Source organism: Lichenostomus cassidix, chromosome 9, assembly GCF_008360975.1.
Source record: "Lichenostomus cassidix isolate B80296 chromosome 9, HeHo_3.0, whole genome shotgun sequence".
Classification (NCBI taxonomy): domain Eukaryota; kingdom Metazoa; phylum Chordata; class Aves; order Passeriformes; family Meliphagidae; genus Lichenostomus; species Lichenostomus cassidix.
In genome coordinates, this window is record NC_139490.1 from 16686153 (window position 1) to 16707582 (window position 21430).

The 21430-nt window shown below is 44.6% G+C and overlaps 1 protein-coding gene across 2 annotated transcripts; it reads left to right on the forward strand.

Annotated features, from left to right (window-relative positions):
* The first annotated feature begins 3162 nt into the window (after window positions 1–3162).
* SCG2 (secretogranin II) lies at window positions 3163–11049 on the forward strand. Of its 2 annotated transcripts, none has more exons than XM_085069653.1 (2): window positions 3163–3181; window positions 8696–11049. In XM_085069653.1, the coding sequence occupies exon 2, from the start codon at window positions 8710–8712 to the stop codon at window positions 10585–10587; it is 1878 nt and encodes a 625-aa protein (XP_084925779.1). In that variant the 5' UTR covers window positions 3163–3181; window positions 8696–8709; the 3' UTR covers window positions 10588–11049. The 2 variants fall into 2 exon arrangements, with proteins under 2 accessions (XP_084925779.1, XP_084925778.1); XM_085069652.1 differs by lacking the exon at window positions 3163–3181 and adding an exon at window positions 5376–5477.
* The last annotated feature ends 10381 nt before the right edge of the window (window positions 11050–21430 follow it).

Consider the following 21430-nt stretch of genomic DNA (forward strand, 5'->3'; position numbering starts at 1 on the left):
CATTGTGCAAACTTTTTGCCTTCCCATGTAAAACTTTTGTGTTCTCTCGTGAGAGAACATCAGTGAAGGACAATCCTGGCTGATCTAGATACCCCAAGGTGGGCAATACCCCAGGCTGGAGCCTCACACCAGCTGAAGATCTCACACGAGCAGGTGGCACTGGGAAGGCTCAGGCAAACCGGTTTTTCTGGCTGTTGTTGCCACAGCTGCTCTGAAAGGCTGAGAGGTTTCAGTTATGTAATCTCCAATGATTTGGGGTGAACCTGTGCAGTTGCTTTGTCTCCTTCCCCTGTGAGCCAGCAGTGGGGAGTGGCTCAGCTGCTCAAAAAGCCCCACCTGGCTACAAGCAGACTATGTTGACTCAACTTTAGCGAAGGAAAGTTGGCTGGGGCTGGAGTAAGGGCTGCCTCTTCCATCTGAATGGTGCTGAAAGTGGCTGGGTCGTGCAGCGTCCCATGGATGAGTTGTTAGAGCAGCCTGCGAGCAGCAACCCCTGCAGCTGAGCCCCTCGGGGTGTCAAGGCAAAAGGGAGCCTGCCCCCTGCTAATTAAAACTTTTTTCTCAACTTCTCCTCGGCAAGGTGCAAAGAAATCCTTTTTTCATGCCCAACAACTAAAAATAAATCCTATTTTGGGTTTCAGAAGCAGCCTCATGACTAAATGAGCCCTTTGGTTTCATTCATGTTTGCTGTCTATTAATCTGTTCTCTTCACCCTCAGCAGGGTATGACTCAGGGCTTCACATTGTCTTCCTCCCTGAACTATCTGTGTTTTGACTTTAAATTCTGCTGTCTGACGCAAAGCAGTGCTGAAATCATGATAGTTTGATCCAGCCAGCTCCCAGGAGACTCTTGATCTTTACTGGCTGGTAAATGTAGCACTCAGAACAGCTAAGCAGAGCAGATATCGATATTTTTACACCAAATGTTGGTAAGCAGATGTCACAGGCTTGTGAAAAGCCTTGAAACTCCACGGGAGAAAATATGTGAGTATGTGTGTGGGAGGCCTGGAGATAAAAATAATTCGGTGGTTCTATGAGAAGGCATATATTCCTTAATCCGTTGGTGTTTTGCTATTCCTGTGCAGGGCACTCAAACTGGAGGCTGCTGTACTGGAACAAGTGTAGCAGCAAACTCTTTCCCTGTTGATTCATCTGCTGCTTTTGCAGCTCCTTCCAGTGCAGCCTCCTCTGCCCCTCTGGCCCTGGCTGGGCTGATAGATCCATTCCCCTGCCCTGAGCAGGGAATCTATCCTGTGGGGTGGAGCCTGATTGTGCCAAGCTTGAGGAATCCTATTACTGTTCCCTTTCCTGAGCACCAGGACACACCCCTGACTCCGGAGTGGCAGCCACGCCTTGCTCAAGGTTCCTCATCAGAGTTGGTTTTTTTTGGTTTTTTTTTTTTTTTTTTTGATATATATAAGCAGGCAGCCTGAAATCCTGAACTTGTAAATGTTGGATAAAAGTCCGGATTTCGGTTTTTTTTTTGTTTTTCCTCAGCAAAACCTGTTCTTGAAACATCCCCTCAGGGAGGCGTGTCGGGCGGGCTGGTGTTAATCTCGTTGCAGTGCTGAATAAAGCCCAGTGATCTACAGCCAGTGGACGCTTGCCTTGACATCCCTGCTTTTAAAGACTGTGGTTACAAACTGCAAAGCCCTTATTTTTCCTTACAATGCTGTATTTATCCCTCCCCTTATGGCTTTGGAAATGAAATTTGAGTCATTTATTATGCACTAAATTTAGGGAGGCCAAAAATATTTGCATACAAATATGATTGATCTTTCAAGCATGCAAAATGAGCAAAAAATGATGAAGCTGATGTCGGACACAAGCAGAGCTCAAGCACTTTAAAATTAAAATAATTTAAAAGAATCTGTATCTATGATGGTGGACTAGCCTTTTCTGGGGAAAGAAAACCTCCTCTCTCTCATTATATACAGAGCAAATGAAGATATTCAAGTCAGATATAGACTGAATTTTAAATGTGACAATGGCATTTATTCTGCAGGAAATGTCATGTCTGTAATGAATTGTAAATTATTTTTAGTTGCTACTAGAAACAGAAGAAGGGGGGAAATAATCAATATTGACACAAGCCTGCTTTATTTTTAAGCAGTGCTGATCTTTGGTAGCACCAATTAGAGGAGGAGAGAGCTAGAGCTGAAGTGCACAAACTTCAAACTATTCTGGTGTTTAGAAAAGGGCCAGACAAATTCTCTGCCCCTGTATTGCTGCTGGGATGGTCATTCCAGCAAGATCACCATTCCAGCCTCTCCTGGGAGCTGGGCAGGTGTGGGGGGAGGACACAGTCCATGAACAGTTCTTGGCTCTGGGCACCATCACCCCACTGGTGCTGCTGTGTCCTGGGGTCTGGCACAAGGACAGGGACCCCAGGGCCCTCACCAGACCATGCTGCCTCCTCAAGACAAGTTGCCTGACTTTTCCCACTGATGATTCCCACAATCATCCTTAGGGATGATGATATTCCAGCTGGAGTATGACGAAACAGAGTGGGCTGGAACTCTCTCACCTCTGTTTGCTGCAGTGAAGCTCCCCTCCCAACCCCATGCCCTCTTTCTTGCATGAAATAAAATGAAATAAAAGCCTTTTGCTGCAAGGTGCAGGGTTGATTGATTAACTTTTATCTTCTCATGATGCATGACTAGGTAAGGTAGAGCATGTGACAAGGCAAGCTGTTCAGAGAAATCACTGCAGATAGAGCTGGGCTGCTCCCAGGATCCACAAAAGGATGCAACATGATCAAAATCACTCAGAATAATAAGATTACCGAGCTGCTTTGCTTAAGCAGTTGATATTGAGCTAATTCTAATGCAATTTCCTAAAATTCAGAGATGCTCTGATGTGATCTTACTCTTGTATAAAATGCCATGGAACTTCTGATGACAGAACAGATCCAATTTTCTGTTGCATGACTCATTCTGAGGAAAAGAATGCCATACGTTCAATATGACCAAAAAAAGTACATTCAGTCAGGGCCTCCTCATAGGGCTGTGTGCATGCAATCAATCATGAGCACAAAGTCCAGGCAACACTTTTTGATATGGAGTAACATTGACAGCCGAATTGTAGAGAGCCTTTGGAAAATTTTATCCACTGAACCCAGAATAGCCACAGCAGAGACCTAAGCCAAGTGTCTGCCTGACTTTATCTGCTGTAAATCTCAGGTGAGTGCTGAAGGAGGAAGGAATCTTGCTCATGTGCCAAATAATTTGGGTTGTCTGAAATAAGCTCTAATGCAGAAGATCAGGGATAGATGGATGGCATTCAGCAGGATGACTTCATGAGAAAGAATTTGCTCCGTAAGTATTAGTCATTTGGTGACAGAATGCACAAGAGCCTGTTGGAAATAGGCTGCAGAGGCACAGGAAAATTCCTGAAAGTCTGAACTGAGTAATTTTCTCCTGGGTGTTTTTTTGTTATTATTCTGTTGGTTAGTTTTGATTCCATTGGGTACATGGACTGAGGTGTATCAGTGATGGCAGTGCCTGCAGAGCTGTGTTTTGTGGGCACTCAGGGCCTTGCTGAAGGGGATGTGGTGTGCAGCAGTACAGTTCCCAGCTGCTCAGAGGCCACTCAGACCTTGCCTTCTGCTTATTGCAGCAACGCCTTTCTGTTTCCCTTCTTCGGGGTTGCTATCACAGGCCCTAATGCAATATTTTGTTTGGCTCTTTTCTTCCTGGCTCTGGTAATGAAAGTGGGCGTGTTGGAGGGAATCTGGGGCCTGAATAAAGCTGCTGCTGAAGAGTTTCAGCACAAGAACTGATACTGTGTTTTACTCATAAAACTATGTGAGGTGAAACAAGATCTCTGTTTCCTGATCTCCATGTCAACTACAGCAAATGCAGCCAGGATTGTCTTGTTGTTCATGGCTACAATTATTTCTACCTTACTGTTCTTACAACAATTTAATTTTGTAATGTTTATTGGCTTGGAAAGTACAGTCATCCTAGTTTTTTTCTTGCATTATGTGCTGTAAAAGGTCAAAATTGTCAGGAAAGATTTATTTTTGGGGAAAAGGGATCCTTATTTAAAAGCCAAAGTCAAACAACCTTTCTGTAATAGAAAGGAAGCAGGAGGAACAAGCTAAAGCTCTGAGCATCAGCTGAAGCAACATGTTATATCTTGTGCTTTGTGGTTTATGGCACAGTGGTATTTACTCACCCACTGATCCAGGGGTGCAAGCACTGGCCTTTTTGAGTGCTGAGAATGGAGATAAAGCTGTGAGGGCTTTTTCAGGAGCACCTGGAAAAGCAGTGGTGCCAGGGGTGGGTAACCCCTCTCTGGCTCCATCCCCATCCAGGGGAATGCCAATCCATCAGCTGTCCCATGTCACAGCCACTGGCAGAGGCAGAGCACAGGGGCTATAGGGGCAGGAGGAACCTTCTGCCTTATCTTTCCTCAACATGCTTCATTTTTCCATCTATCTCAGGCAAACAGAGGAGGGGTGCCATTCCCCCCTCAGCTCACCCCCTCGGGAGCACCCATCTCTAGCTGGTCCAGAGCTCCCCAGCCTCCCACACCTGATGACAAGGCCACAGAATTGTCCCTGCCCTGTGACAAAGCCAGAAATGTGCTACAATGGCTCAGTCAATGAACTAAAGAAAATAAATAAAAAACCCCTGCTGGCCACAGCTGTTGAAAAGCCATCTCCTGCCAAGGCACGGGCACAGCCAGGCACACACACGGACACTCACACTGACTCTGGGGAGCAGGGCCTTCCTCGGAGCTGGGCTCACACCTCCCTCCAGCCCCGGCGTGTCCCCAGCTTTGTTCCTGCCCCACAGCCCTGGGCATGTGTCCCTGCTGCTGGTTTGGCTGGCAGCCACCCGCTGAGGTGAGGGTCAGCTTCACCCACCCAGAGTGAGGGTCAGCTTCACCCACCCAGAGAGAGGGTCAGCTTCACCCACCCACCCAGAGTGAGGGTCAGCTTCACCCACCCAGAGTGAGGGTCAGCTTCACCCACCCAGAGTGAGGGTCAGCTTCACCCACCCAGAGTGAGGGTCAGCTTCACCCACCCACCCAGAGTGAGGGTCAGCTTCACCCACCCACCCGGGGTGTCGGTCGGCTTCATCAAGTCCCTCTTCCCAGCCTGTGGGAGCTGAGAAACAGAAGGCACTGCCTGTATCACGTCTACCTTTTTTTTTCTTCTTTCTAAACCTTTTTTCCCTTTCCCCCTTCTTTCTTCCCTACCTCCCTTTTCTCGTTTTTCTCGTGGCTTTTCCTCCCCTTTCTTCTTCACTTTTCCCCCCGTTTTCCCCTCTCCCCGCTTTTCGCCGCTGCCGGCTGTACCGGGCCGGGTGTCTTTGGAGGCTCGGGGGTCGCTCCGCCCGCGGAGGGTCCCGCGGAGGTTCCGCCGGGCGGGGCGGGGCGGGGCGCGGCCGTGACGCGCGGCGAGGGCGGTATAAGCGGGCGCTGTCCGGGTGCTGAAGGCGGCGGAGCTGCGGAGCGGCGGCAGCGCAGGTAGGGACGCGGGGATGCGGGGATGCGGGGATACAGGGATACAGAGATGCGGGGATGCGGGGATGCAGGGTTGCAGGGATACAGGGATGCGGGGATGCGGGGATGCAGGGATACAGGGATGCGCGGGGCGCGGAGCCCCGGGGCTGCGCAGGGGGCTCGGCCAGCACCCGGGGGATCCGACACCGAGAGCCCGTGCTGCCGGGGCTGGGGCTTGCGAGGGAACAATTCTCTGTAAAATGTGGCCCTATCGCGATATATATTGCACACATGGCAGCACCGCCCGTGGCTCAGAGCGCTCCCGGGAGCGATGACACTCAGGCACGGCGCTCCAGCCGACGGGCGGTGTGCTCCTGGGGATGCAAACACCCTCCGAGCCACTTCCCAGATGTATCCGTATGCAAACAGTCCTTGTATGCACTAGAACTGCTGGAGGTTTGGGTTTTCACCCTTCGCTGCTGTTTTGTTTGTGTTTTCAGTGCCTTCCACAGGGTGAAGGGTTAGAGATGCTTTTAAACAAGGCAAATTTCTTGCAGTCGTGTTATTTATTACAAAAAAGAAATGGGAGGAAGAGTGCATGATATATCTATTTTCCCTATGGAAAACTGCTGTTAGGTTTCACCTAGAACTCTCAGGGCAGGGACAAATCTATAGGAAAAACCTATGAGTTTTCATAGCAAATTTTCACTGGAAACATTAGAGTCACATCAGAAACAGCTGCTAAGAGATCTAGATAGAAAATTACTGCTACCATGGAAACATCCCAGAAACGAGATATTTTCTGTGTCTGATTTTTAGGGAACTTTTTTCCGTATATGTTGCCTTTGTGCATGTAAAACTGTGATCATGATTGCCTCATTTTGTAAAGAGGATCTTCTTCATCTTCATTGGCTGGCTAAAAAGATGATTTTCCTGTTTGTTAGGTGCTAATAGAGGAGAAAATATGCTCTCCATCTAGACTGGCTTCACAGTTATCGATCTGGAGACAAAAGAGCTGTTTTAGCATATTTTCCTTTGAGAGGCACGGGAGACAATGTGTACAATATTTCCTAAATATAGGCTAAAATGTTCTATTTTAAAAACAAATCTGGAATTAAAGTCTGAAAGACTGGGGAGGAGTCCTCTTACCTTGGATAGCGCAGTATATTTAATGACAAGATTTATGACACGAACTCAAAGCTTTCAAAAGAAATCATTCCCAAATCTGTTTGACAAGGTTTTCAAGTATCATCTCTCAGTAGATTAGAAGTAAAACTTGACCTAGAGGCAAATGTACACAAAATATGTAGAGAGGAGCTGATGATCTGTTTTTCCTGCAAAGGAAACATCGAGTTGAGCAACATCCTTGTGAAACACTAAACTAAACTTTGCCTGGCTGCACACATTCTGATTTTAGTGGGATGCTGGCAGCTCTTGCAAAGGCTCTAATAATCCAAATTGTGTGCAGCGAAGGAGGGTGAGTTCCTGGTCTTTGTGAGTGGGAGGTGCTTGGCAGAAGATTATAGAATGATTCTCCCTTCCCCTATCCCTTGGAAAGGACAGCTTCTCATGTGCTAATCAAACTAACTGTTAATAACCAGTCTCTGCTGAAAAGGAAAGTTTTAATTTCACTTATTTGCTACAGAAATAGCAAAATTGTGGGGTTGTTTTGTTTTCTGGGTTTTTTTTTTTTAATGGACATAAAAAATTAGGTACAGTGCTAGTGCTTTTTCTGTGACAGAAAATGAAGGGATGTGGTGGCTTTGTCTCAGGGCAAACTCAGATCTGGAGGGTGGGACCTTCTAATCAGCTGTTGAACTAATCCTTTGTGAAATCAATGCTCAAGCGTATCCAGGCTTAAAGTCAGAAATGTTTGGGGAAATTGTTTGCTATTATGCCTGTTAGCCTGCTCATGCATACTGAGGGGGAAAAAACAGTTCTCTGAACCGATAGAGCTTTAATTATTTAGTTAAGTCACATTATGTTTAGAACAAAAACTGAGTGGAAAAACCTACAAGTGAGCTGAAATGAACATATTATGCTCCCTTTCTACTTCCAGCAGTGGGTAAAGACTGGTGTGCACAGCCCTTTCAGGCTGTCAGGAACCACCAATGTCTCAGCAGGATGCTTTCACCAAGCCAGAAACCAAAGCAACCAAAATAGGTCAATTAATCAAAGCAGTTTCTATCTTTATCGTTCTTTTCTCATGATTGTACTTTATTTCTTGACGAAACTGGATCAGAAAAGAGTCTAATCTGTCCCGTGGCCCCAGTGTCCCAGAGCCTGAGCTGTCCTAGGGAATGACTGATGGCAGTGTGTCCCTGGGCTGTGGGGAGGGTGCCCAGCTCCCTGCAAGGCTGGGCTTTTGCAGCTGTATCCTCATGCACAGTGATGCTGTAATCATCTTATTTCAGTCTGAGGCAAATTCTTCTCAGTTCTGTTCCAGAGTTTATTTCTGTCTGGCGTAAGCTGGGCACACTGGGCTGCTACTGATCTATTCTAACCGAATTTGCCAGTGGTCATGTTTCTGTCCTGGGACCTGATTCAATTTCTGCTGCAGTGAATGAATAAGCAAATGAATGAAATCACCACTCAGAACCTACCTACTCGAGCTAATTTCCAAGATGGGCTTTAAAGGATTCCATAAAATTATTTTGTACCTTAAGGATAAATCATAGTTTTCCTCTCGTATAAGGGATCATTGCCCTAGGAAGATGACTCATAGAGTAATTAACTGATATTCACTTGTAATACAAATAATTTTTTTTAATGAAATAGCAAAATAAAGGAAGTAATAGCTTCAGTACTGTCAGTGCTGACAGAAATAAACTTGCAAGTAATTTTATATGCCATGTTCTCCACCTCATCACATTAATTTTATTGCAGTTTAGCACCATTCAGCAGTATTATCCTGGCATGAAATTAGATGCATTATGGAGCAATCACAAAATAATTCTGTCTGTAGTTTTAATATTAGTATTTCAAGCAGCACTTAAATGTATGGATACACTGATTTTGTCATTTATGTGCTTTGTTCTCATGATCAAAATGACATCTAGATATGTCTATTGGCATTTCATGAGCTATATAGGATTGGTATTTTGTCCTTTGGTGCTGCCATTGGAAAATTAATGTTCATAAAGTACATGGAGCATAAAGAAATTCCTTGCATAGCTATGTTTCCTAAGTCTGTCTCCATGTGTTAACAGCTTCTTTTTTTTTTCCTTCTTCTTTATTTAAAGGAAATATTTTAAATATGGCAGAAACAAAAACCCTCCAGCCTGGAGCAGCCTGTGCTCTCACCTTTTGCTTTGTCCTAATCTGTTGGGCTGATGCAGCCTCCTTCCAGCAGCACCAGCTGCTTCAGAAAGATCCAGACTATGCAATGAAAAACTTACAAAGGCTCCCAAATCCCGACATGATCAAAGCTTTGGAATACATAGAAGACCTTCGCAAGCAAACCAACAAGGGGGAAAGCAGCCCTGATTACAACTCTTATCAAAGTGTCCCTTACCTACTGCCACAGAAGGAAAGCAAGGATCAGCTTCACCTCCCAGACAACGTAAGGGATTCTTTGACTGAAGATGAGTCCCAGTGGGTTAAGGTAATGCTGGAAGCCTTGCGGCAAGCTGAGAAGGAGTCAAAAGCTGGCCCAAAGGAGAATAAACCTTACGGTCTGAGTTCAGATAACAACTTTCCAGCTGGAGGAACTGATGATTATGAGGCTTACAAGTGGCCTGAGAGGTGGCAAAAGTACCTCAAGATGCCGCTTGGGCACTATGAAGACAGTTCAAGAGACAGTCCCTTCAAGCGCACCAACGAAATCGTGGAGGAGCAGTACACCCCCCAGAGCCTCGCCACCCTGGAGTCCGTGTTCCAGGAGCTGGGCAAGATGGCAGGACCCAGCAGCCACAAGAAAGAAAGGCTGGATGAGGACCAGAAATTGTACACAGATGATGAAGATGATGTATATAAAGTGAATAACATCGCCTACGAAGATGTGGTTGGGGGAGAAGATTGGAATCCCATAGAGGAAAAAGTGGAAAGCCAAACCCAGGAAGAGATAAAAGATAGCAAAGAGGAAATTGATAAACACGAAGAGGAGATTGACGAGGAAATGAAAAGATCAGGAAAACTCAGCTTCCTTGAGGATGAAATAAGAAGAGACAATAAAGATCAAATGTCAGAGGATGTTTCAAAACTAATGAATTATTACCTGAAGAGGCTGATGGGTAGTGCTGGGAATAGGAAACTGAGGACTGGAGGAGAGCTTGAGGAAAAAAGAGCATCCATGTTTTTGGATAAACAACTTGATCCTCAGTCTATAGCTCAGCTGATAGAAATCTCAAGGAATTTGCAAATTCCTCCTGAGGATTTAATAGACATGTTGAAAGCTGGAGAGAAAAAGCAGCTTCAGAGTGAAAGGCTGGAAGCTGAGCAGGAAATGGAATTCCCAGAAGACCTTGATGAGATAACTGAAACCAATCTAGGACAGAGTGATATCTTTAAAAATAATGCAAACTCTAAAAACGGGTACATGAAGCAGCCTCTTATTCCAGAAAATCTACCTGAAGACCTCAATATTGAAGATATTGTCAGCCTTCTGGGAAATGACAATTTAGCTAATCAGAACCCCTCCTACTTACTAAATCGTCTTAACCAAGAAAACGATTTGCCAAGACTGTCTTACATCCCCAGAAGATTGAAAGGACACCTGTTCCCTAAAGCTGCCTGGATGAATGACTTGGAAAGGCGACAAACGGAGTACGAGAAACTGAACGAGAAGGATGAAGAACTGGCTGATTACTTGGCCAAGGTGCTGGCAAAGTACCCTGAAGTGATCAACACGAACCAGCCGAAGCGAGCCCCGGCTGCAGCCCCGGAGAGCAGCCTGCAGGAAGAGGATCACCTGGAGCAGGCCATCCGGGAGCACCTCAGCCAGCTGGGACCACAGGAGGCTGCCAAGCTGGCCTCGCTCAGCAAAAGGCTCTCCATGGCCGGGGAAGCTGATGACACACAAACCAGGCAGTACCTGGATGAGGATATGCTGGCAAAGGTGCTGGAGTATCTAAAACAGGAGAAATCAGAGCTTGAAAGAGACCACATCACCAAGCGAGCGATGGAAAACATGTAATTGTTCCCCAAGTACTATTTCTCTTCAATGTGTTGACTTCTACCCCAATTCAGTTGTGATTTATTCCTGCTCTCCCACTAAGCAACCTATGGTAGACTATTTACCATTGAACAGTCTGCATATCTTTCTCAGAGCTGTTATATTGTTTATTGATATATGTTATAACTTATGGGGCAAACAACAAATTGCTTCAAGTGTTTCAAGAAACAATTTAATGATATCAAGTAAAAGTATAATATGTAAACAAATGACCTTTGCATTGTTAATAAAACATGATAAATGAAGAGTGACAATTATAATTTGAAATTTTTAAGATTAATTGGATTATTTTGTTACTGTCTGTAGTGGTTTTTGTGCAGTATCGAATAAAAAAAATAAAGCATTATATATATATAGTTTTATTTACAAGGCATTTTCTATTCAGTGTTTTATTGTTGATGAATAAATTATTTCTGGACAATCGACTGTGTTTCTTTGTGGCAGTTGATAAAGTCATACTAATTTGAAACCTATATCTACTTCTGCAGATGACTCTTCTGAAATATATTATTTTTCCTACAGACTAAGTTGTTGGCATAAACGTGGTTGTCCAGGCCATATGAACATCAATTGGTATTACCCTTAAGGGCAGGAGGTACCTAAAGAGCTTTCTGAAGTCAATCAATGTAATAACTGCATTACCTACAGCTGAAAATTGGGCCTCACATGATTAAGAGCTATATCAGTACCTCTTGGCAGCAGGAGGAAGATAAATGATCTGTCCAGCTAAGACAGACTCTGTGATGAAGCTCTGAAAAGATACAGAATTGAACCTTCATCTGTGAGCTCTGGGAAGCTGTGATGAAGTGGCAGGGAAGCTCTGCAGATGAGTCCCCCTCCCTCTCTCACAATGACAACCACAAAGAAGGAGCCAGGCTCCAAGGCAAGGCAGGCACAGAACTCCCCTGTGGGGAACAGCAGGGATAACAGCTGATAAAAATATTACTTCCTTTCTCGTGAAATGACCATTACATGTCACATAAATGCACAGAAAACCTTTGTTATTGGGCACGCTACCTGGACACAGGAAATGTCTCTTGAGCTCCTGTTATGATCTGCAGTAGATGGTCTGGAAAGGTTCTGGCTCCTTTACAGAAGGAAATGTGCTTGTGTAACACTGTGAGTCAGACGTGGTTTTCACTAGGACAGCTCATTTCCAGGATTATAGTTTAAAAGTGGTTTTCCCTGTGGTGTTCTTCAGCAGCTCATCTGCGCTAAGTGGGGTGGGGATGATTTTTGGCAAGGCGATGTCTAATGAAGTACAAAGTCTGCAGAAATAAAAAGCCATCCTCAGTGTCACCATTACCCTGAGCAAGAGCAGCCAACAGGAGCTCAGTCCCTGTTCCAGCCATCATTCCTTGAATGTACACCAGACAATAATAGATCTGATTTTCCAGGTGTGTGTAGGACCTGGAAAAGATGTCACACATGGTGACATCTTGGTGAAGCATGACAGGTGGGAGTTCCATGGTGTCATTCGCCTCCTGCCATAGCCTGTGGCACTCCCTTGCCCTGGGCTACACAGGTTCCTGAGCTCACCAAAGTCCTGGGGAGCTCTGTGACTGCCTCCAGGCTCTTACTCAGGGAGACCTCAATGAAAATTTGGGATACCAGAATGATTTTGGATCTAAGGAACCAGTAGTACAAACTTAAGGACATAAAAGGAGAGATGCTGTCAGACACTGTGTTGAAGAGTAAATAAACTTTGGAAAATCTAAATCTTGGTATGAGAAACTACATCACTTTTTAGAATACCACCTCACTCACAGTGTAGACAAGCCATTAGGGTCTTTGTGGTTCATCTTCATGAATGAGAAAAGAAGTGCTGTGCTTGAAATAACAGAATAACATTTTGTCTAACAGAACTGTATGAAAGCTTCAAGCAGATTTCAAGCTAAAAGGTGACATCAATACTTTTTCCTCTTCAAGCCACAGAAAGTAAACAACTAATCTCCCTATGAAGTGCTTTATTTCTAAACTCATCTCCAACTCTATATTGAAATTAAATGAAATGAGAAAATATTAGCTAGGCAGCACTCTCTTGGTAGCTATAGCTGCCTCTTGCTATGCAACCAAAGCTCCTGCAGAAGAGCAGAGAGTTATACCTGAATATGCAAGACAGCATTATCCAAATGTACATCCCATCATGAGATCTGCTCCATTAACCACTCCAGAGCCTCCCCTTGCAGAGAGGCTGTGTAGTGCTTAATTGTTCTTAATAGCCATGGCTGCTTCTGCTTTCATTTGTCTGTGGTTTGTGTTTTCCTTATGGGTGCAGTGGGACGAACAGTCATGGTGTTAATAATGCACACAGAATGCATAATCCATAACAGATACACTATCAAGCTTATTATTATAATTATATACAAAATAAAGTGACCACCCTGCAATTTTCGCTCAGGCAAAGTGAGGAGCAGATTTTTAATTCCTGTTTTGTGCTATGATTTGACAGCATCCCAGATGCAGCTGGTTTATACTCTCTATCAGTGGCTTTTGTCCAGCAAAGAAAATGTTTCTGCTCAAATCTTCCTCTTAAAACTTGCCTCATTGTGTTCTCATGTTTAAGGTCCTCCCCAGCACACAGAATGAACAGAAATTCTGCATTTGGTCAGAGTATAACAAGCTACTGAGCACCTTCCTCACGATCTGAGGTAGTTTTTCTTTGTACGTACACTAGAGTTCAGTTATTAGTACCCATAAGAGTTAATGCTTTTTTGTTTTTTCCATTAATTCATATGCTACTGCAAGTGCTTTGTTTACATCTGCCTCTTGATGGTTCCATTATTTTGTCAGCTGGAGCTCTTAAATGAGAACACTTGTTGATTCAAAAATTAATGTAACCAAATTACCTCGACTGGAGAAATGAGATTGTAGCAATTATTTTCTTCTAAAAGGGTATTTCCACAGTGCAGTGGAAGGGGGTTGAGTTGCATGTAATACGACAGTCATTAGTATTTCCCAAACCACTTTACACTACACCTCATTTTGGAGGAGAAGCAACAAAAGCCATGATTTTCTGAACATGGCAAAGGGGAGCCAAGGCTGGAGCAGGGGCACCCTGAGCTGGGCTTTGTCTCACAGCCTTATCCTTGCTGGTTTTGATGAGAACTCTCCTGATTCAAACCTGCATCTCCAGACACACCTGACCCAGCCCAGCCTTCCAGCAGTTCAGGTCAAACATGACTTTGAGGCAGTGGAGGAATTCTGTGGCCAAGGGATGTGCAGTGGTGACTGCTGTGAGGGAGCAGCATTCCCTGGAGCATCCCATGCCTTCCCCCAGAATGCAGGACACTGATCAGTGATTATTTACTATGTGATGCATAAATCCACGCAGGCACAGCTGGATGCCAGCTGCACTTTGCAGTTGTTCAGCTACCCAGGCGCCTCCAGAGAGGTTAACATGAGCTACAGGAACCCCAGTTTTAGCAGCAGCAGGCAGGTGCAGAGCCTCTAGCGCACAAAGTGGAAAGGAGAAGCCCTGAATCAGAGCTGATTAGCTGAAGAGACACGTTATTCCTGACTTTTGGATCATTCAAAAACATTTGAGATTGTTAATAATTCATTTGTAGATGTAGCAGAGCTCTAAATGTGGCTGATTAAATGCATTTGACGTTTCTCTTGAGAGAGGCTGTTATTCCAGGAAACCACTTGGTATCTGCAAATGTCTTGGAATTAGTGTACTCAAAATTACAGGTTCACTCACAAATGTTTTCCCTTGTAAAGGAAGAAAAGTGACCTCTGATTTCAAACGTAATGTACCCTGGTGAATGACTATGGCACAATTACTTTAAAAGTTCCCCACATGCACTCAGCAGACCTGCTGTGTAATGCCATGGTGCAACATGCAGAGCTCTGCCTTCCTCTGCTGAGACAAAAACCTGCAGACCAAGAGGGAGTCAGGTCCTACACACCCAGGGAAGGAGATCTTAAAAAGGGGTTGTTTGGCAACTGCCCAGCTCCTACAATTGCTGCTCAGTGATATCCTTCCCAAAACCCTTCCTGGCATCAGCCTGAAAGCACAGCCCCATGCTTTATCCTGGCACAGGAGCCAGGCTCTCCTGGAATGCCCTGGTGGGAGTGCCACAATGCCTCAAGTGCACTGGGATGGATGAGCAGGATCCAAGGCAGGATCTAAAAGAAACAATGAGCTTTAGACCACCTTTGGGTCTCCCTGATTATGTCAGCAAATCTGGGTCCACTGGATTTGTTTGGCTTCTTGCTTAAGTTGGAGTAAATCTCTTCAGGTGTAGCTATGGGGTGCATTTTGTGCCACTCCATTTAAATGTGTAATGAGAACTAAGTGTTTATGCAAATTGGAGCACGTGTTGTTCAAGGGGGTCACCCACATCAGGGCAGTTTTCCTACTACTCTGCTCACTGCAGTCACCACCACTGGGACACCTCAGTCACTGGAGACAATGGAATCCTTCCCTGACAGAACTTTGCTCAGGGTCACCTTGGGAAAGCCTTTTTGGGGTATTTTCCTCTTGTCCTAAGCTCTTGCCAACACACACAAAGGAGGGGCACTGCATCAGTGTGTTGAGATCTCCAGGTGAAACGTGGTCTTTATTGTCTATTAAAACTCTTTCCAAAAGTGTATTGCCTTTAAGTGGATCTTTTTCCTAGCTCAAATTTTAGATACCATTTAGTCTCACACTGTAAATCTCTTGACCCTGAAAGCAAAAAGAAACCTCCCATCCCCACTTTCCTCCCTCCTCTTTGACCTAAGAGAAGGTGTGAGATGCTTGGATGAGATGCAACATATAATTTCTGCAAAGAAACACATTTTTTTACCATGGATACATGCTTTGCCACCTGCTAATAAATGCCATAGCAGCACAAAAAAACACTTAGGTAGTACCAGCACTTGTACTCCTGCATGAAGGGTATAAGAGCTCATCCAGGAACAGCATGTACAGACAGAAAAAGGTAAAAACAAAGAGAAATCTCTAAATGGGGATAAGCCCAAAATTCCTTGTTTGTTATTATGTGGCATGGCAGCAGGAGATGTGTTAAATCCCTGCAAGTAAGTTTTGGGATGTAAATATAATCTGACAGGAAAACTGTTATTCCCAAGGTTAAATTTACTCAGATCCAACACACTATCAATTGATTTTTTTCTTACAAACATGGATGCAACAAGGTAGAAACTTTTTGATAGTGACTAGCACACTGAAAGAGGCTACAGCCTCAGAAAAAATTAGGTTGGAAAATTTTATTCTATATGTAAGTCTGCAACTGCCACCATATTCTACTGGGTAATTTAGACATGAGAAATGGTACTTTGTAAACTCATGAGTTTTTAATCTCACCTGTGGCCTTGGACTTTGCTTTCTTGAAGCAATAGTCAGGCTGAACTTAGTTTAAATATGTTTTTGACTTTCTAATTTCTGTTTAAAAAATGCCAGTCCCCTGGCCCTCTCCTCACTCAGAGTGCATGCTCTGAAGCTGGTACAACCACAGGAACATGAACTTTCAGAAATGGCTGGGGTACAGTGGCTGCTGTAACACCAAAAGGTTCTGTTTTCTGCACTCCTGATCCTCCTCCTACTGACAAAGGAGCTATTTCATCCAGAAGTATCTCATTCTGCTGGGAAAATCTTATTGATATTTTTACTCCAGAAGAAAAATTACTGTAGAAAATGACACAATTGTGAAAAACTTTGCCCAATCCTCAAACTTTATTACTTGTTATTATATTACTCATTACAAAAATACTGATTTTATTTTATTCCATGCTGTTTCTCCTTTGCTCCTTTTAGAGTCAGCACACAGCACTTCACAGATGCTGCACAAGAGTTCAAAGCTGCTGTCTGCTTCCCCTTTTGGCAGCACCTTTTGCATCAGTCTTATTTATATCTGGCACAATGCAGGTGGATCTAACAACCTCACACAACTCTGTGCTGCATGGTGTGATCTGTTTCCCTGCCAGGAAATGTTGTGATATCCCACTTAAGGAGGCTGTTTTTCAGCTGAAGCTCATTCCCAGCCCAGAGAAGATGTGGAGCAGGACCAGCATCCTCCAGCATGGACAGAGCAGGGCCTGATGCTGCTTGGCAGCTCCATCTCCCTCTCCCCAGTGTGGGGACAGTCAGGGACACCACTGCAAACCCTTGGAGACACAGTGACAAAAGTGTGGCTTCAACACATAGTTCACTGTGTAGTTAAACCAAACACTTTGCTGGGGAAGCCACAGAGCAGCTCTGGGTTTCTTCAGTGTTGCCATGGCTGTGAAGTTCCTTTCAGGTTAGAGCAGTTTGCCCTCAGTGGAGCTGATCACTGTTCCCTGCATATCTGGCCACATCACACTGCAAATCCCTTGGCTCCAAACAAGGAGGCTATTTATAGATTCCCCTCAGCCCTCCCCACCAGCCCTCCAAACAGGCTGAAGTATCAACTCAGAATAAAAAACTGTTCAGGCACAGATATGGGAACAAAGGGGATGTTAAGTAATTTGGGCATTAAAAAATATGAGAAGATAAATTGTGGCAAGGTGAGCTCCTGAGGAAGAATATTTTGACAACAACCTTCCAAGAAAATAGTGAAGTGCAATCAGTAAAATCAATACTTTCTCAAACACCTTTTCCCATCCATCTGATCCACAAGTAGGCAGTCAGAAAATCCAATTAGCTTTATTTCATTAACCCTGCTAAAGGCAACATTTACATTTTTAACTTAATACTGAATGCTCACTGAAGTGCTCTCCAAAGCCAGGTGATGAATGAGGCTGGGGAGGCTTCCCATCCCTGTCACTCGCTACCACCATGTGCCATGGAGAAGATAAATGATAATTGGGAGCCTGGCCTTGCTGCAGACTAATGGAATTGTCTGGGGAAAATGGGATTGGAGACTGCCTGAAGATCAGCATTCCCCTGGGCAACCTCAGGCTTTGGGAGCCTTCTGTCTTTGAGCTGACACCTCAGTGGTTACTTTCTTGGCTAACTAATTTGTTAGTCAGGTTGTACAATTTCCTTTTCTTCCATTTACCATCCTCCTGACTTAGCTCAGTGCATGAGTCAATAAGCCTGGCTTAATCATATTCTTCATAAATGCTGAATGTATTTCATTGTGGATAAAGTTCTTGCTGACCAGTTCCTACTGCTTAAATATCCAGAATGGAAAAAAAAGTGGGACTTCACCTTTGGCTTGGGTATTTTTGAAAATTAACTCCTAACCTATAGCAGCTCTCTGAAGAAGCAGCCAAAAGCAGCAGCAGACTGTTCTATAAATATAAAAAAGAAGTGACCTTTTAAAAACACATACTTTACCTATCAAACTGCAAAGATGAAATGGAATATAGATATCCTATGCCAAGACCATTGAGATGTTTGCCTTTTTCCTAAGGAAATGACTTTGCCTTGTAGCTCACCTTTTTATAGTGCACACTTTTCTGCCTGTGAAATTCATTACCCAGCACTTGATCTCCTCGATAGCCCAGTGCTGATGTCCTTAGGAAATGAATTTTTTAATGGTCTTCTTGATGAACATGTGTTTTGTGGCACCTGGAAATAGATGTACTGCAATTCTAGGCTAGATGCACGTTTTACCTATTGAGCTGTACATTGCAGTAGCTGTGACTTTCTGTGTGGAGATGGAAATAATTTAAGCAGTCATTTGCCTGACAAGATATGCTTATTTGTCCTCCTACATATCCTATGAGTACAAAGTTGGATTTATAGCTTGACCTTTTTACTTTACATCTTTGAAAAGCCTAAGAACAAGGAATGCATGACTTTATAAAGCCTTGATGGGTGAGCACAGGCCCTGCAGTGGTGTACCCCCACTATAACAAATGCTATTGAGATGTACAAAGCAGCAGGTGCTTTAGTGCAGTTATTGCTACAGACAGGAAAAAATACAGAAAGAGAGCAAGCAAGACCCTGCTTGACATTCTTGTTAGGAATGAGGTGTGGGGGACCTTTTCTGCCACCAGATCTGACTTGGGCAGCAGGAGACAATTCTTCAGCTTGACTCTCCCAAGGAAGGCACCAGCCTTGGACAATCAGTGCTTCTAAGGATCTCAATCTTATCCATGTCTCTGGCAAAAGAAACTAAAGCCAGGGATGCTGTTCTCCTAAAAATATTATGACCTTTGGAACTGTGAAACAATTTCTCTGCCTAAAACTGGGCATCTGCATTAACCCAGGTCATCTTTCCAAGCTGCTGTGCCTTGGCAAAGCTTAGAAAACATTGGGGGTTGCTTTCCCTTATAAATAGCCCCACTGTGTACTAGGGTAACTTACTGCAGTTCTGCTGACTGCACTGAGTGCAAGGGTTTGGCCATCTTGACAAATAATTACACAGAGACAAACTGTGTCCCCTGACTCTGTCCTGTCTGAGAGTGTGACAATTCTGTGCACATCCAGCATCTCTGGCCAGCACCAGTCCCTGCCCAGCCCAGCCTCTCCTCTGCCCTGTGCCCCACAGAGCAGCAGGCAGTGGATGACTGGCAGGCTATGGGAACACACCTGTGACAGGATCACCTTCCCCAACCCAAGGAGCAGGAGAGGACAAGGAGCAAATATCCAAGCTCTCTGTGAAGACACATTTGCAGCACTGTTTCACAGGAATATGCTCATCTGCCTCCTTGAAACCTACCCAGTGAGCATTTTTAACCTTCTCTACATGGCCAGGGCACAACTCTGCAGTGTCCTGCAGGCCCTGTGCCATTTCTGCAGCCTGCAGGAGCTGGGCTACCTTGGGGCAAACCTGGACCTTGGCTGGGGAGCCCTGCCAGGGGACAGAGGTGTTCCCAGCTGTGCTGGGCAAAGCTCTCCTGGCCTCCCCGGCCACATGCCGCTGCCTTTGGGCAGCCCCTGAAAGGTTTCCTTCCTCATCAGGTTTCCTTCCTGATCCTCAAGCTGGGGAGCACAGGGCAGTGGCTGGGGCCATGTAAGGACAGATGTGCTTATAGTCAATCATTGCTACATTTTCTCCAGCACGTACATGAATCCAAACATTATCGAACCTCAAACACTTCATTTCACACAACACAAATTTTTATACTGCTCTTGAAGATGTTTTTACAGCTCTTCTATAAAAATGAAGTACAAACTGAAGGTAAGAATCATCTGAACATAAAATGAGCTATATTCTCTTCTGAAAATTCCCAGTTCTGTTTCGCTTTTGAGGGTTTTTCACATGTTCAGGAATCTGCAGATTGCTTTACTCAAATGGGACTTTCATTTTTCAGGAAAAATAATATCTTGTTTCAAGAAAAGAAAATACCATTCTCCTGTTTTAAGCTAGAAAGCAGAAAAAAAAGGATCTTCTTTCCAGCATTTCTGTGGCCAACAGCATCTGTAACAGGCTTTCTGCATTCCTTCTGGCAGGAGAATTAGTGGAGAATTAAATATCATATAAATGTGCTGAGACACAACTATAGCCCCATGCAAAATATTCTGCATCAAGAGTAAGATATCCTCCTATCCAGGGAAGTATTGTTATTCCAGAAAAGTCTGTCAGGAACCATTACTGATAATAGCATATAAAAGCAGTATTTCTGTTCCTCAGAACTAGCCAGTTTGCTTTCTTCTCATGTAATTTAAAATTTGATATAATTTTCAAGTTTGCAGTGCTGGAAGAGCAGTTCAACTGACTTTTAAAGTTAATTTTAAGAATACAGTCCAATTTAGCAAGTAATTTGCAGAGAGCAGCCCTGTGATTGCAGCATGGTTTTCTACCCATTGCAGAAAGCTCAAAGGGGAAGGAAGACAGCATCATTAGCGACCCCACATAATCCTCTCTAACACAAAATGTAATTGTAAGTGGATATATTAAAGTGCTGAGATGCCAATTAGCTACTTTAATGCAAATGATTCTTTTCCTTATAGAGTGGTTCTTCCTTGAACCTGAAATTGCTGTAGCTCTGATGCTAACACCAAGTCATGAGATAAATGAATCAGAGTCAGGTTACTGCATCTGCAAAGAATGTTCTTGAGTCTAACCTGATGCTACAGCCCTTGCAGGAGAGCTGTGTGTGCACATGGATCTGTCAGATGAAACAATCCCCAAGGGACTTTCTTGTGAAACATCTCCTGTGTGCTCACAGGGCTGGAGGAGCAACCAGCTGGAGCTTTGGGACCAAATGGGACAATGTCCTTCCCCTTCTCTGCTCTTGTCTGAGAGCCCTTCAGGTGAGTTCACTCCTTCCTGGGCACTTCATCGGCTCGTCCAAGGCCAGAGCTGGATCCCACCTCACTGGCACAGGGCACACAGCAGTTTGGTGGCCAGTGCTAGCAGAGGGACCCTGACCTGGGCAGTTTGTGCATCAGTTCCTGCTCTGTCAGACCCATCCAGGTACTGAGCCCCACGTTCCTCACCTGCCTTTAGAATGCCAAGCTTGCAATGTAGCAAACATGAGCTGGCAAAGAGGAAACAGACTGTGTTATCTTTAAAGACAGATAGCTGGAGCCTTTCCAGAAAAATCTGGAGGTTTTTCCACTGCTGATTTCTTTGCGACACCCAAGAGGAAACCAAACCCACAGGGGGAATTTCTGCACTGCCAGGCCACCTTTCCCAGCCATGCTCCCCCAGGTCCCCCCAGAGTAAAAGCTCTTCTCACCCACTCCTTGGGAACCCCAGTGCTGCTCCCCATTGCAGCATGAGCTTCCCTGCATCCCATCTGCACCAGCCACACCCTGTGCTGGCAATTAGGAAGTGTCATCTGGGAGTCTGGGGGCTACTGCAAAGGGTACACAGCAGCCCAGGAGGTGCTCAGGCCTGTGGCTGGTCAGCTTGAACACAGTGCTGCAGTCCACACTGACCCCAGGAAATGTCTAAGAGGCACAGGCTGAGTGAGAGAT